The sequence below is a fragment of the Balaenoptera acutorostrata genome, chromosome 1 (genome assembly GCF_949987535.1).
Source record: "Balaenoptera acutorostrata chromosome 1, mBalAcu1.1, whole genome shotgun sequence".
Classification (NCBI taxonomy): Eukaryota; Metazoa; Chordata; class Mammalia; order Artiodactyla; family Balaenopteridae; genus Balaenoptera; species Balaenoptera acutorostrata.
The window spans coordinates 36,527,883-36,542,596 of NC_080064.1; the positions used below are offsets into that span (position 1 = coordinate 36,527,883).

Sequence of the window (14,714 nt, forward strand, 5' to 3'; positions counted from 1 at the left end):
GAAGCCCAGCAGTCATGCCCTGCACTGTGGCAGCCGTGAGCAGTCTCTGCCCCACTCGGTTGGCAGCGGGCTGGCATTCTGGAAAGTGGCTTTGGCTTCTGACCCTGGCAGTCCTGAAGGTGGAGGGCAGCCCTGCATAATGTTTCTCCCAAATGCAACCCACATCTCCCCAGAGGACATTCCTTCTCCTGCCTTCCGAAGGTCAAGTCAGGATGCCCTACAGGGAAGAAAGGTGGCTTTCCCAGTCCCCTCTCCCTCACTGACATCAGTCCCATTGTGCCTGACATCCCTGACCATCCCTGGCTTCCAGGGAGGAGGGCACACCGGTGCCCCCACCACCCGGGCACTTGTCCTAGACACTGGCGAACACTGCGTGGGGTCTCTCTCCTCGCAGCCGAGACTGTCGCCCCATCCCGTTCCCCCACCCTCACCACTGAGTCCATGTAACAAGTCCCCCTGCCCCCTCACCACTCTCCGCATAGGAGTAGCTGCCGTGGCACAGACAATGGGGCTGTATTGATTAGTACAATTCCTGGGCACCTCCGGCCCGTCTCCCCGGGAGCTAGGACAATGCAGCTTTGATACACAAGAGCAGATTCTCAGCAGGTCCTCGGGCTGGGGGAGCCCTCATACCCCCATTCTCCTCCCCCGTGCTCCCTCCGCATAGCTAACTCTTCCCGCTCCTTTGCACAGTTGCAACTTTCTGGGTCACTTTTGCTGGTGTCTGTCTCTCTGGCTGGCTGTGCCTGCCCCTCCCTGGCACAGACCACTCAGCCCCTCTCCCCACCCCCAGCCCTGCCTCCCAGTCTGCCTGGCACCAGAGAGGGGGCTCGACCTCCTGGAAGGTGACTGACCTGTCCTGGGGAGGAGGGGGCCACAGGTCCCTGAGCCACGGCCATCCCAGGGTGAGCACTTGGAGCGGGGTGTGCGTGTCTCCTCTCATTCACACCTCTGCCAGCTCCGGGCGACACTGGTGCATCCCCTGCCTCTTCCACTGCTGGCTGGGCGGCATCAATTACTTTCACCTCATCTCTTCCTGAAGCTCTGCCTACCCCCTCCCCGGCCCTCCCCCTCCAGCCAGTCCCCACGCAGCCCAGCGCGGGTGCTCCACAGTTAGAGTGAAGCGCAGGGTTTGTTGTGTTTCTCCCTTGTTCCCAGCAAGTTATTGGAACAAAACACATACACACACACACACACTCACAACCACAGGGTGAGGCAGAGCGGGCGTGGAACTGAGAGAGAGAGAGGGTGGCTCACTCCCATTCCAGAATGAGGTCTGGGGACCAGATGCTTCTGAGCGCATAGGCCTGGCACTTGGTGGGCTCCTGGGTACCACTGGGCACTAGAGATGGTGAAGGAGAAGGGGGAAGGGGGCGCAACCCACAGGGCACTACCAGAGCATCTCAGACTTCTTAGAATGCTGTGGGCTGGGGGGTGATGGGTCCTGAAGCAGTCCTCCCAGGAGTTGGGGACTCCCAACCAGCCAAGATGATGGAGTGTCCTCATTAGAGAATATGACTGACCATGTATAAAAGCTCTGGCTTAGTGAACGGTGCTGTCACCTGTCTGAAGAAAGATGGCATTAGCCAAGAGGGTGGCTGTAGAATAAGGACCTTTGAGGATTAGTACTGCATCACCCAGAACCTCTGGGAGTGTGTTCCCTCTGGGAGTGTGTACCGAGTGGGCTGGGCACAGTCTAGCAGGTGTCACCATGGCTGGGGTGGAATGTCACTCAGACCCATCCAATCCCTCTTCTCTGAGGCCACACTCACTGGTCAGTCTCCAGCGGATGCTGAGACACCACAAACCCGTGGCCAGGAAGGTGGGCACGAGTGTTCTGGTGCTGGGAAGGCATAGCTCTTTTTGGAAACTGATAGGTTGGCAAGGGGTGTGGTACATGGTAGGATCTTAGTAAACATTGGTCAAATTGAAGCATGTATGAATTCTGATGTAAAGGACAGCTTCCCTGTGAGTTTGGTAAGTGAGGTGTCCCCAGTGGGAACATGGCAGGATGACATTCTTTTTAAAGGGCAAAGGCTATAGAGTCAGACAAGCCTGGGTTCAAACCCCAGCTCTGGCAGTTCTCACTATATATATCTCCTTAGGCAAGTCACTTAACATGTCTGGTCTTAATTTTTTCATCTCTAAGATGGGGATAATATCCATCCATCTTTGAAGCTATTAGCATTATTAATAATAGTAACAGATAATACATATTAAGTGCTTACTATGAGCCAGACACTGTCCTAAACACTTTATATATATATTAACTCATTTAATCCTTCCAACAGCCCCTTGAGATAGGTATGTTATTATGCCCATTTTGGGGAGGAAGATGGGGACTGACCTCGGCTCAAGCAAGTCTCCTAAGAATGGCCTCAGACTCCACTGACTGAGCTGTTCCCCGGGCCAGCCTCACGCAGCCGGGCCCCCAGACACGCTCCGCGGACTTCCTGTGAGCCCAAACTGAGGGCCAAGGCCCTGGCTGGGCCACTGGCTCCAGGAAGGCCCAGTCACCCATGATGCCCAACTGCTCACTTCCACCCAGGGTGGGCTCTGGGCTTTGGCTGCCCTGGCCTGGGCTGGGTGCCCAGAACAGGCAGCCCTGGCTGGACAGCTTTCTCTGGCTCTGGCCATGGGGACAGGAGGCGGCAGCAGCCCAGCTGGGTCCTGGCAGTAATGAGGCCTCATTAGTGGGATCCAGCTGCCCCAGCCCCACTCAGGGAGGCCGACTCCCCCAACCCCGCCTCTGACTTTTCTTAATAAGAGTGGGCATGCCTCCAGAGGGCCAAGGAGTCTAGGGGCTTTGTTGTACCCTGCGACTCCGAGGGAAGGTCCTGCCGAGCCAGGACTGGAAAGTGCTGGGGGTGGCGGGGCTGCAGGGAAGCCGTGTGAGGGGAGGGGAGGCCGCAGGACTGAGTAGGTGGCCTCCAGGGAGGCCGGGGAGGGGAGGGAGACCAAGGGGAACGGAGGGCAGGTTCTAGGTCCGGAGAGGAAGCCTGAGGAGGTTGGGCCTTTTCCTCTGGATCTAGATATTGTCCATTTCACTGGGGAGGGGGTAGTTGCGCATCTAGGATCGTCTAGTTGATTATCTAAGTCATTGCTCAGGCTGTCCTGGCTAGGAGAGCACCTTCTCTGTGCTAGGCCTTATAGAAGGAGAGTGCCCACTGTGTGTTGGTGCCTGAGGTAGGAGAAGACCTACTGTGTGTCAAACCCGTGCTAGGAAGGCACACAGTGTGTGCCACATCCAATGCTGGGAGAGCTCCCACTGTGTGCCAGGCTCTGTGTTAAGAGAGCACCCACTGTGTGTCTGCCCCACAGGGAGCCCTTGTGGTGTGCTGGGTCCTGCACTACATGAGTGCCCCATGCATGCCAAATTCTGTGCCATGTGAGGACCCAATATATGCCCAGGCCTGAGCAGGGTGAGCACCCACTGTGCGCCTTGCACTATGCTAAGTGAGTACCCAATGTATGCCATGTCTGTACTAGTTGAGCACTTGTTACATGCTGGGACTCATGCTAGGTGAGTGGCTGGTAAGTGACAGGCCCTCTACCAAGGGAGGGCCAGGTGGGTGCCAAGCCTGTGCTTGCTGAGATCCCGATGTGTGTCAAGCCCATATTAGTTGAGCACCCGCTACATGCCAGGACTTGGGCTGGGTGCGCACCCACTGTTCACCAGGCCCTGTGATGGCTGCTGCAGACAAGAAGTATCCAAACCCTCTTGTCAAAGCATGACAGAACAGGTCGGGGTGGGGCAGCCCCAGGTGGCCTGTGGCGCTTTCAAAGCCTTCTAGGGGGGCTTCCCTGGTGGCGCAGTGGTTAAGAATCCACCTGCCAATGCAGGGGACATGGGTTCAAGCCCTGGTCCGGGAAGATCCCACATGCCGCGGAGCAACTAAGCCCGTGCGCCACAACTACCGAGCTCTGCTCTAGAGCCCGCGAGCCACAACTACTGAGCCCGTGTGCCACAACTACTGAAGCTCGCACGCCTAGAGCCCGTGCTCCGCAACAAGGGAAGCCACCGCAGTAAGAAGCTTGTCCCCGCTCACTGCAACTAGAGAATGCCTGCGTGCAGCAACAAAGATCCAACGCAGCCAAAATAAACAAACAAACAAACAAACAAGTAAATAAATAAAATAAATTTTAAAAAAAAAGCCTTCTAGGACGATTCAGGTGTTCTGGCACCCAGGGCTCTAGCCCAGGTGACACTGCTCTTATTCATCATGAGGCTTCCAGGAGCAGAAGCAACCAGTGCACTCAAAGATGTTGGGAGAGGCCAGTGAGGCTCACCAAGGCCTTTCTGCCCAAGATGCTGTATGAGTCGGGAGCGGACACAGGGGAGGGGACTGAGTTGGCCAGCTTGTGGACTTGGTGTGCAGCTGTGGGGTTAAAGCTGACCCAGTAGGGCTCTCCTGTCCTGGGCTCCTCTCCTCCAGCTCCCTGTCCTCCGAGCCCCAGGCAGCCCGGCCCCACATGTGTATAGAGGCACTAGGTCTCCACGAAAGGACCACCGCCACCCCCACCCCCAGTGCCCCCAAGCATCCCAGCTGCTCCCAGGCTTGGAGGCACCCCGGCCAGCTGGGTTCCTGCACGGCCCTGTCCTAGGAGCTGCTGAGGCGTGAGGGAGGCAGCTGAGCTGGCCTGGCAGAGACCATCTGGGCTGGGAGCGGGGGGAGGGACACGTGCGGCAGGCATGTGGGTCTGGGCACGTGCTGGGAAGTGGCTCACCCTCCACGGGGCACCTGCCACATGAAGAGCCTAGCAGAAGCTCCCAGGATGACATAGGGTGGACACTGAAGAGACCCAGGGGACCCATGTCCTCACACCCAAACCTGGGGCAAAGGGGGATGGAAGTGAGGATCCCATGGCAGGGACCAGCTGCCTACTCCCAGCCTACCAGGACACAAACGGCAACAGAAGCCACAGACCTGGGACGGTCCAAGTGCCACTGGCTTCCATGCATGGCCCTCAAGATCCTCTGTTCCGCCCCACCATGGCATCCAGAGAAGGAGCAGCCTCAGTCACTCGCCCTTAGGGGACCACAGGCACCTAATAAAGTCCAGGCGCAGCTGCCTAGGTTAGCTAGGAGAGATGGCGCTCCTCAGAGGCTGTATCCTAGAGACAAGCACTGAATGGAGGCGGAACTGGTTCCAAACTGGGCCCCGAGAATAGCGGAGCCCAAGGTCATAGGCAGAACTGAGAAAGAAGCAGGAATAGAATCTCGAGCAACCACTGGGGGTGCCCAGGGGACATGCTATGGAGGCTCAGACGCAGCAGTGGCGGGCAGAAGTCAAAGGTCAGAGGGCACGGAGGAAATCAAGCCCCAGCTATCTTTAGGCACATCCTGGTGCTGGGAACAGGCGTCCCAAGGCAACATTCCCTTCCACAGACGGGCTGGCCTGCTGGCCGGCAGAGCCCAGGGTCCGGGAAGCTCAGCTCCGGCAGGGATTCTGGGAGCTTGTGATTCACGCTCCCTATGTTGCCCACGTGGGTTCCACATCTCTCCTGCCTCCCTGCCCCAGTCCTTTGAGGGTCACTCCAGAGAAAGTAGAGCAGCCAGTACTGAGTAGTGTAGAGTACTCGGAGGGTTTCTTAAGTTTCATGGGACACAGAATCTCCACGTAGGGAGGGGCAGAGCCACAGCCCACTTCCTGCGACAGGCTCATGGCAATTCCAACACTTCCGGGAAGGGTGAGGCCATTTTTGATTCTATCACAGCATCCACCCCCTAGCAAGTATTCAGGTCAGGAGACCTCCAGCTCTGCCCACATCTGAGCACTCAGAGTTCAGGTTGGCTGAGGAATACTTTGAGAAGCTTAGTGCATTCAGACTTGCTCCAGTCAGGAGGGGGCCAGACCAGAGCAGGTCTGAGGGGCTGGATGCTGGAAGTTCAGAACAGGACAGGATAGAGGGTCCTGAGCCTGGAGCACGACTGTCCAGCTCCCTCCCCCAGACCATTCCTTTGGACCAAGTACTTCCAGTCCCAGAAATCAAATCCCTGGTGAGGGACAGGGCTTGTTTGGGGAGGGCTCGGCAGAGACCCTAGGCCAATCAGTCTTTCACTGAATGTGAACAGCAACCCGAGAATCCACGTGGGGAAGGGAGGAGCCACGGGAGGGACCGTGCTCAGTCACTGGCTTCCTCCCCTGACAGCTGCCCAGTGTCACTGGTTCCTAAGGCAAGATCCCAAGAGGAGGAATACAACCACTGTCCTTGGGGTATTTTCCTGGTTCCTGATTCCAGTGCTGGCCTGTTCCGTCCATCAGCGAGCCGGCCCTGCTCTTGCCCACTGCTTCTCACCACCTCTCCTGCGCTCTGAGAGAGTGTGTGGCTTGGGGAAGGGGGAGAGGGAGGCTTTCTGAGGAGGCCTCAGGAGAGGATTCGAAATGAAACGCTCTATGTTACTTTTCAGAGTGGAAGAAGAAAAAAATCAGACAGGCTCTGAGGACCCCTTGATCAGCACATGCTGAATGCTCCCCACGGCAGGCAGAGCACAGCGTTGGGTATCAGCCACAGGACAGCCCTCCCAGCAGGACTGACTGCAGCCTTCTCTCCAGGGTATCTTGTGATGAGGGTGGGAAGTGTGCCTCGTGCCTCCTAGCATGCCTTTCGGGCTCTGTGGTGGAATCTGCACTGCTATGGGCTCGGAGCCATGGCAGCATCTAACCTGCTGGGTGAGGGGCTGCCCACCTGGGCCTGGGACAGCCCTAGCACTCAGGAGCCCTGGCAGTGCCAGACTCGGGGCCCCATGGAGCCTCCTAGGCCCTCCTGTCAGGGCCAGCAGCTGACGGCAGGCCCCAGAGGGGATGGTGCCCATGAACCCCTCCTCCCTGCAGTCCGGTCCCTGTACTCACCAGCATCGCTTTGGCACCTTTTCCTACCATGGTGGTGGTGGGTTAGGGGCTCTGGAGTCCCGGACCACACTCACAGGCTCTGTTTCTAGCACCTTTCAGAACACAGGCCTCAAGAGCTGTGGAGAGAGCAGAGAATGCGTTGAGGATTTGGCCCAGGAAGGCAAGGCAGGACATGTGTGGCCCTCAGGGCTCTTCAGAACAGGTAGTGCAGGGCCCAGACCACCAGCTGGCAGGCCCTCTCTTCCCTCCCACCCTGGCCCAACCCCTGCCAGACCATTTCCTGTCCTGCTCATTTCTGGATGACCCTCAATCCAGTTCCTACCTCACTCTTCTCCCAAACCTTCCCCTGGATCCCTTGGTTTCCAGACTTCCCGTCCCAATGGGCAAAGGTCTATTTTTGACTCTCCAGATGCCCAATTCTACAAAAGATAAAAAATGAACACAGAACTGGCACAGGGTCCAATTCCTTCATCATCTGTGTGAATGGCTTCAACCTTTCCCCTGACGGGGAGTCAGCTTCGATCAGCACATGCTCCCCAACCTCGCCCCAGCCAGGCGTCCAGGATGGTCCTTCCCTATCCCGGTGCCACTCAGCTTGGGCTCCAGGCAGCGGGCTCGTTGTTATGTCGCTAACTTGGACCAGAAGCTCTAGGCACACCAAACACAGCATGTGCAGGCACAACGCCGCCATGCCCGTGCTCAGGCTGGCCCCTGCCGAACACCTTCCCTCCTGTTCACCAGGTGCAATTGTACAAATTCTTTAGGAGCCTGCTTAAGTGTCGCCTCTCCTCTGTAGCTTTTCTTGACACTGCCCCCACCCCACCCCACAGTGAACAAACTGTCTCCTCTTTTGTGTTTTGTGCAGACTTCTACCAGTGTCCTTATCAACTCATTTGCTTACGTCTGTCAACCATGGGTTGGTTGGCCAGTTCCCTGAGGGGTTGGATGTGTTTCATTTACCCCTCCGTGCCCAGCACCTGGCGCGGTGCTCAGCTTGCGGGGAGTGTTGGTGGAACTGAGTTGAAGGGAAATGGGTAAGGCTGAGGCCTTGGAATGAGGGGCCAGGTCAGCCGGAGAGATCTCGTAGGAAGCCTCTGAGAGGCGAGGTGGGGCTGGCGAGCGGGAGGGGCAGACAGACGGGAGGCGCGGCCATGCAGCTGCTGGTGTCTGCAGGTTCAATGTTGGATGGACGCAGACGGAAGAGGAGGGAGTTTTTGACAGGTCACAGGAGTGGAATCAACCTTCAGGGAGCCTCAAAGGATTCTCTTATGGGAGGAAAACCCGGGGTCAGAAGGACAAGCACATTCACCCTCCATAGGGCCTGGTCCTAGGAAGGACTGGGGCCTTCTCTGGGTCCTCTCAAGGAGTCGCCTCTACTCCAAAGGCTGTTTTGTGCCACTCTGCCCCGCCTACAGCCACCTCAAGGGCCACCTCTCACCCACAGGCCCAGGAAGTCATTGGAGGCTAGAAAAGAGGACGAAGAAGCTCTTCTTGGCTACCTTAGGCCTTTGTCCTGGCCACCAGGTGTCCTGCATAACCTTCTCCCCAGACCCGAGCCAGGTAGGGATGTGACTTGCGACCATTTCCCTTTGGTTAGTCACCCAGGCCGGCCTTCCTGCCTCTCACTGTTCCCTAAAGAGGTCCCTGCTTGTGGCTTTGGTCTTCTGTGGGCAGTCAGAACAGGGGGTGTGCTCTCTTAGAAGATCATACCCTTGTCTTCACTTACCACACCCCTCCCTCCAAGCTGTAAACTCTAGATTTGCTGTCCTCAAAGCTGTCCCTCTTCAGCTAACAGATAATAATGACAATAATGATAATAATGACAATGATGATAGTAATGACAGCAGATGGCATTATTAAGAGCCACCTCACTGGTTGGGCATTACGCCCTCTGGTCAGGTGAGTAAACTGAGGACACTCCGTCCTGGAACCTAAGTTCCAGGGTGTTATCCCTAAGCACTGCAAATACAGCCCTTGTGGTCAGGGTGCTGACAGATTAGTGGAGAAAAGATTGCTTGGGGGCTGCTTCCAGGACAATGAGTTGGGTGTAAAGCTTTGCTGCTTCTCCTGCTTCTGCCATTTCTGTTAAACGGCCCCATCCATCCATTCAAAAAGTACCACCTGAATGCCTACGATAGGCCAGGCCCTCTTCTAGGGGTTGGGCATCCACGTTACCCAGGCACCAGGCCTACCCCTAACCCATATATGGGCCACTATTGACAAGCTCTCCATCTGTGCCACGTGGGTCAGAGTCAGGTTAGCTTGTGATAAAGAGCTTGGACTCTGGGACCTGGAAGGAGGAACTGGCTCTGCCACTCACTAGGCATGTGACTTCAAGCAAGTTACTTAACCTCTCTGAGCCTCAGTTTTCTCAATCTGTAAGACGGGGCTAATCATAAGTCCTTTGTACATTCTGAAGTTTGTGCTTAATTTTTGACTCAACAAGTCCTCCACTTTTTCCTTCCCTCCAATCCATTAATCTTCCCAAAGTCCTAAAGCCCTGATTCCCTCCAACAGTTTTCCACAGCCAACAGGATATGGCCTAAATTGTTCAGCAGGCATTTAGGGCTGGCCACAATTCAATTCATTTACTCCGCAAATATTTATTTCGGGCTTGCTCTGGGCCAGATCTGTGCTGGGCACCAAGATCTCTTCAGTCTCTGCCCTCCTGCAGCTTACAGGCTGGTGGGGAAATGAATGAAACTGGTGACTCAAATGTGTACAATTAAAGCCTACAATAAAGGGTGTGAAAGTGAAAGATCTTCTTGACGAAAATCTACACCAGGGGGGCCTGGCCTTGTCTGAGAGTTACAGAGGACTTTCCTGAGGAAGTGATGTTTAAGAGTCAGAGGGGGATGATTCGGCAACAGTGAGCAGAGAAGAGGAAGAGAGATTCAAGCAAATGAAATACTATGTGCAAAGACTGTGAGGCTGAGGCTCAGATAGTGAGGGAGAAAGTGGCCACAGACAGAGGTGGATAGATAAGCAGGTTCGGGGTCTTTGGGGCCTTGGTTTTGGTCTTTATCCTGAGGGCAATGGCAGCTATTGAAGTCTTTAAAGCAGAGTTGTAACTGTGAGGAGGAGCAATTGGTGGAAGGTGCATTTTGAAAACATCACCCTAGATTAGTGTGGAGAAAGGACTGGAGGGAGGGGAGAGGGAAGAGAGGAAATCAATTAGGAATAGGCCAGGCCAGGGATGAGGGGGCTTGGCTCAGGAAGGTGATGCTGGGGTGGGGAGAGGTACAGAGATTTGAGAAAAAATATAGAACGTAACTCTGGTAGGAGACTTGGTGATGAATTGGACTTAGGGGGTGAGGGATAAGGAGGGGGTCTCTGGTTTCTGTTGGTATAGTAGGAAGAAGCCTGTGCTAGTCCCAGAGACAGGAATGCTGGGGATGCTGCAGGTTTGGAGTGGGGAGAGGATGAGCTGGGTTCGAGTTGCCTGTCAGCCACCCAAGGGAGGATGGGGAGAGGGTAGTCATAGGACCCAGCCCACCTTTACTGTCTCATTGCTCAGTCTTCCTCTCCTCCAAACAGGACTGTCAGGTCAATCAATTTTAAGGGTCCATCTGGGCCAAGCCCTGGAGTCCTCGCTGGGGATGGAAAGGTGACAGGTTCTTTCCTGGCCTTCAAGGACCTCACAGTTTAGGAGAGAGATAGAGGAGGAAACATAATCTCCATTCACTGTGACGGAGGCAGTGGAGGGGCTGTGAGAGTAGCGGAGGGCCCTAGTTCTGCCTAGATTCAAGGTCGGCTACCTGCAGCCACTTGTGGCCACCTGTGGCCACGTGGGACTGTTCAGCATCCCCAGAGGGTTCTTGTCTTCATGCCTTTGCTTAGGCAGTTCCCTCTTCCTTGAGTACCCTTGTCCCCATATCTATCTGTATATACCCCACCCATCTTCAAAACCTGTCCCAATGCCATTATCATCAAGAAGCCTTTCTTTCTCCTCCCACTTGCAGTCAATCTTTAAATGCTGCTCCCGGTTACCCCCAAAGCACGCTGTGTACATCTGATTAATATGCTCCTCACACATAGCCGTTGCAGCATGGTTACTTGTGTCCCAATCTGCCTTCCCCACCAGCTGGAGAGATCATCCAGGGCAGAGGTGTGACTCTTCTGTGTCCCCAGAGCTGGGCACTGAGCCTCAGTCGCAGTGTAGGCCGAGTAAGGGGGCGTTTTCTCTGCGGTCCTTGGAAACATTTGGGCATGCTCAGTGTCACTCTTTAGTCCCTTCCTAGAACCAGTCCCCTCACCCACTATCCTCCAATCTTCTGACGCTCCCTCACTTCGGGGTTCTTTAACCTCTCATGTCCTTCTCTCCTTCTCCACTCCTCGCTCCCCAGCCTTTATCTTCTAGCGGCCGCAGCATCAGGCTTGTTTCGGCAAAGACAGACCTAGGCTTTGTGCGGGAGCTGTCAGAGAGCTGGGGACGCGGCTCCTTTAAGAGTGACCAGCGAGGGGGCGCGGCCTACGGAGTACAGGCCCGAAAGGGGGCGCGGCTCCTTTAAGAAGCGGCCGGCAGGCTGAGAAGAGGCCCTGGAACGGCAGGAAGAGGCAAGGTCGCTTTCGGAGCTGTAGCACCGCCTGGAGCGCCCAGATTCCTCGAAGCGGGGCGCGTCCGCCTTAATCGGGGTGCGAGGTGTCGGGGGCGGGCGTTACATCAGCCGCCACATGTGGGCCTCTCAGCTGGTGCGGAGGCGGCAGCCCCGCCCCCGGTCCCTGCCGTGGAAAAGTACCCGGGCGCCCAGGTCCCCGCCCCCTTGCCCCGCCCCCGAGCCGGCTCCGGCCCCTCCCGGCCCTCAGAGAAAGCCCCCCTCCCGCCTGGCCCCGGCCCCGCCGCCTGCTCCCGCGGGCCGTGGCTGCGGGGTGCGGGGCGCCGGCTGGGAGTGGGCGCCCCAGGCTGCTAGGCCCCTGCCCTCACCTGCGGCCGCCTGGGCCCGCCCTACGCGCACCCGGAATGAAGGTTGGGCTGGGGAGGGCGCGGGTTACAACCCCCAAAGAACAACGAGGCCGTAGCCCCTTCCCAAAGTCGTGGCCAGGAGCCGAGGACAACAGCCCGAGGGCACCGAGACTCCCTGGCGCGGCTTCCCGGGACCTGCTGGCGCGCGGGAACCCTCAACCGGCCGCCGAGTGGGCGGGCAGATAGTGAGGCAGGCCGGCTGGAGGGGCCAGATAGGCAGCTTGGCCGGCCAGCGGCTGGCAAGGAGATGGAGAGCAGGAGCCCGCATGAGGGGCGCAGACACCCGGCCCACCGGTTCCCGGCGCCCGCAGGCCCCTGGCGCGCAGACCCACTGGCGCCTCAGACAGAAGCTCTGGTTCCGGCGCTGCCGGCACAGCTCCGCTCCCGCAGCCCCGGACCGAACCGGCGTCGGCACGCAGCTCACCCTCCTCCAGGAGCGCCCCCCGCCCCGCGCCGCCGTTCCCTCCCGCTTCAGCTCCTTGGTGACAGCGGTGACACCCAGACGCGCGCACCTACCCCGACCTTTCCGACGAGACAGACATCCCTGTACGTGCACCCACACTCTTACCCCCAGATGCCCGCATGCATGCGCGATCACACACACACACACACACACACACACACACACACACACACACGCTCGCCCGCCCGCTGGTCCTGGGGCTCAGCCCCACGTAGCCACCAAACACCCAGACCGACGGCGGGACAGACAGAGGCGCGGGCCGCAGCGCCCCCTTCCCCCAGGCTCCTTACCATGCTGCAGCCCCCGGCCCAGGCTTGCTGGGTCCGCACCGCGGTGCGCCCAGGTGGCTTTCTTAAAGGGAAAGTTGCATCAGCCTCCTGAGGCTCAGTGCCGCCGCGAGTCCGCCCGCCCCGCCGCGCCGCTCGCCGCTCCTCCTGAGCTTGTTGTGTTTTGGTTTCAGGGAGGCGGGGGCCAAGAGTTTGGTGAAAGTTTGGAGAGTGGAGAAGGCTTGGGAGATCTAGCCAAGTCCCTCCCCTCTCTGAACAGCTCCCCTGGCCTCCCTGCGCACCCCCCCCATCTCATCCCCACCCCCGACGACTTCTCAGGCTCCTCCTCCCAGGGAATAAAATTACAAGTTGCTCCTGCTTTCAGATGATTGATCCCCACGAACCCCTGGGAGTGGGCTCCGTAAAGGAGCCCCCTTCTCCGCCCCTGCCTTGCTGCCCTTCAGCTGGGGCCCTTGGAGGAAGCAGATGTCCCCTTCGGGCTAGGCTGGAATGAAGCCAGAACGCCTGGGGCACTTGGGGGGCTGGAGCTGGAGTTAGCCTGCCAGGCCCCCGCTTTTCTGCGCCTGCGTTCCCCCTAGAGAGAAGTCAGAGCAAATTCCATTCCCTTTGAGCAGTGCCGCTAGGGACTGTGGGCACAGCTGGGTAAGGCCTGGGTCCTACTCCTTGGAACTGGAGGGCTGGGGGCCCTTTCTCCATGGACCCTCCTTTGACCACTGGTTTGGCCAACCCTACATTGGCCATTGTGTTACAAGTGCTGCAGTCACCAACCTGGGCCCCCTCTTCTCTCCCTGGGGAGACATACCTGGGTTCCAATTCCAGCTAATGGAGACTTTGCCGAAGGGAGCTTTGCTGAGCCTCAGTTTCCTTCCTGTAAAATAGACAAAACACATTGCTCTAGGCTGCCCCTGAGCAGCAAGGCTTGGCAGTTGGTGGAAAGGGGCTCCCACAATTGCTTACCTTGAGAGCCACCAGCTTTCAAGGAGAAGGGCCGGTTAGTACTGGCTGTCAGGGAACAGTTGTTGCCCCCAGCATCTGCTCGGGAAGGGGACCAGTCTCTTCTCGGCACCCTGAGTCTGTCCTCACTGTTGTCTGGCCAGGAAACCAGTTTTATTTGTTCCCTGGGGATAGTCAGCCTCCAAGAAGCTGATTCACATATGCCAAACTCGCACAAGATCAATTGACAAGTGAGATTCCACTTTATTAATTTACAATCAGAGGCACTGAACAAGATAGCAGGTATCAGGCACAGATACTTCCTGCCAAGGAGTGCTCTCAGGCCACACACAGTCCATTCCACCAGGCTTCTCCAGGGCCCTACCAACTCAGAACTTATAACCTATTCACAGTAGAGACTTGATCAGATCTGGGAAGATCTGGAGACATTATTCTTGTCAGCAAGATTATTTTCATTTGTACTCTGTCCCCAAACCTAGCAGGTACAGCATGTTTGTGATTTATATTCTCCTATGAACGAATTACAGGTGTCTTATGTGTATGTGTGGCCTCTTCCCGAGCAGTCTGTTGTTCCTGTGCCCCCCTGCCCCTGTGGATTTGAGTAGGTGGATCTGTGTTTGTGAGTGACTGTGTGCACTGCAGCAGCTCTGTGTAGTGGTGTGTGTTTGTGCGTGCAACTCTGGGAGCTGGGCACCTGTGATCCAGGCCCCACCCGCTTGCCTGTCCTGCTAGGACATAAAGTCTGTGGCTGGTCTCTCCCTCCCTCCCTCCCCCTGGGGCTTGTCAAAAAGGGCCACCACACAGGGAAGGCAGGATAGAGGCTGTTGGCAGATTCCCCCATGGAGTGGAGTGGGGACAAGGAAGAGTGGGAGGGTGGGACAATGGCCTCCTTTCCCCTTGAAGCAGTAGACTGGGGGTCAAGGGGCCCTGAGAAGAGGGCACTGAGGGTCAGTGAAGCTTCTGGGATCGACCTGGCCACCTCACTCTAAGGACTCCATATGAAGGGAGGGAGGTTCAGGACGCTCACAGCCAGACCCTGGGGAGGCTCTCAGAACCTGCGGCTGGTGGTGGGGTCGGGTGGGGTGGAAGAAGAGAGGGGGAGGGGTGCTCAGGGTTCAGCCCTCTGAGGCTCTATCAGGGAGAAAGAGCATTTGGGATTAATCTGGGGGCAGGGAGGCAGCCTCACCCTTTAG

At 57.2% G+C, this 14,714-nt stretch overlaps 1 protein-coding gene across 6 annotated transcripts in view; it reads right to left on the bottom strand.

The window, feature by feature from the left end:
- The window catches only part of SLC6A9 (solute carrier family 6 member 9), a 31,612-nt gene extending 18,799 nt beyond the window's left edge, over window positions 1-12,813 (bottom strand). For 3 of the 6 annotated variants that reach the window (XM_057549578.1, XM_057549555.1, XM_057549572.1), the window contains exons 1-2: window positions 12,571-12,813; window positions 6,855-6,970 (exon numbers count right to left, since the gene is read on the bottom strand). Coding sequence is in view for 3 of the 6 variants with exons in the window: in XM_057549555.1 (XP_057405538.1) it covers window positions 6,855-6,884 (30 nt within the window). In the remaining 3 variants the exon portion in view is untranslated. Of the gene's footprint in view, window positions 1-6,854; window positions 6,971-12,333; window positions 12,400-12,570 lie in introns of those variants that run through there. The other 3 variants (XM_057549561.1, XM_057549580.1, XM_057549589.1) reach the window with 3 other exon arrangements.
- Window positions 12,814-14,714: the final 1,901 nt, after the last annotated feature.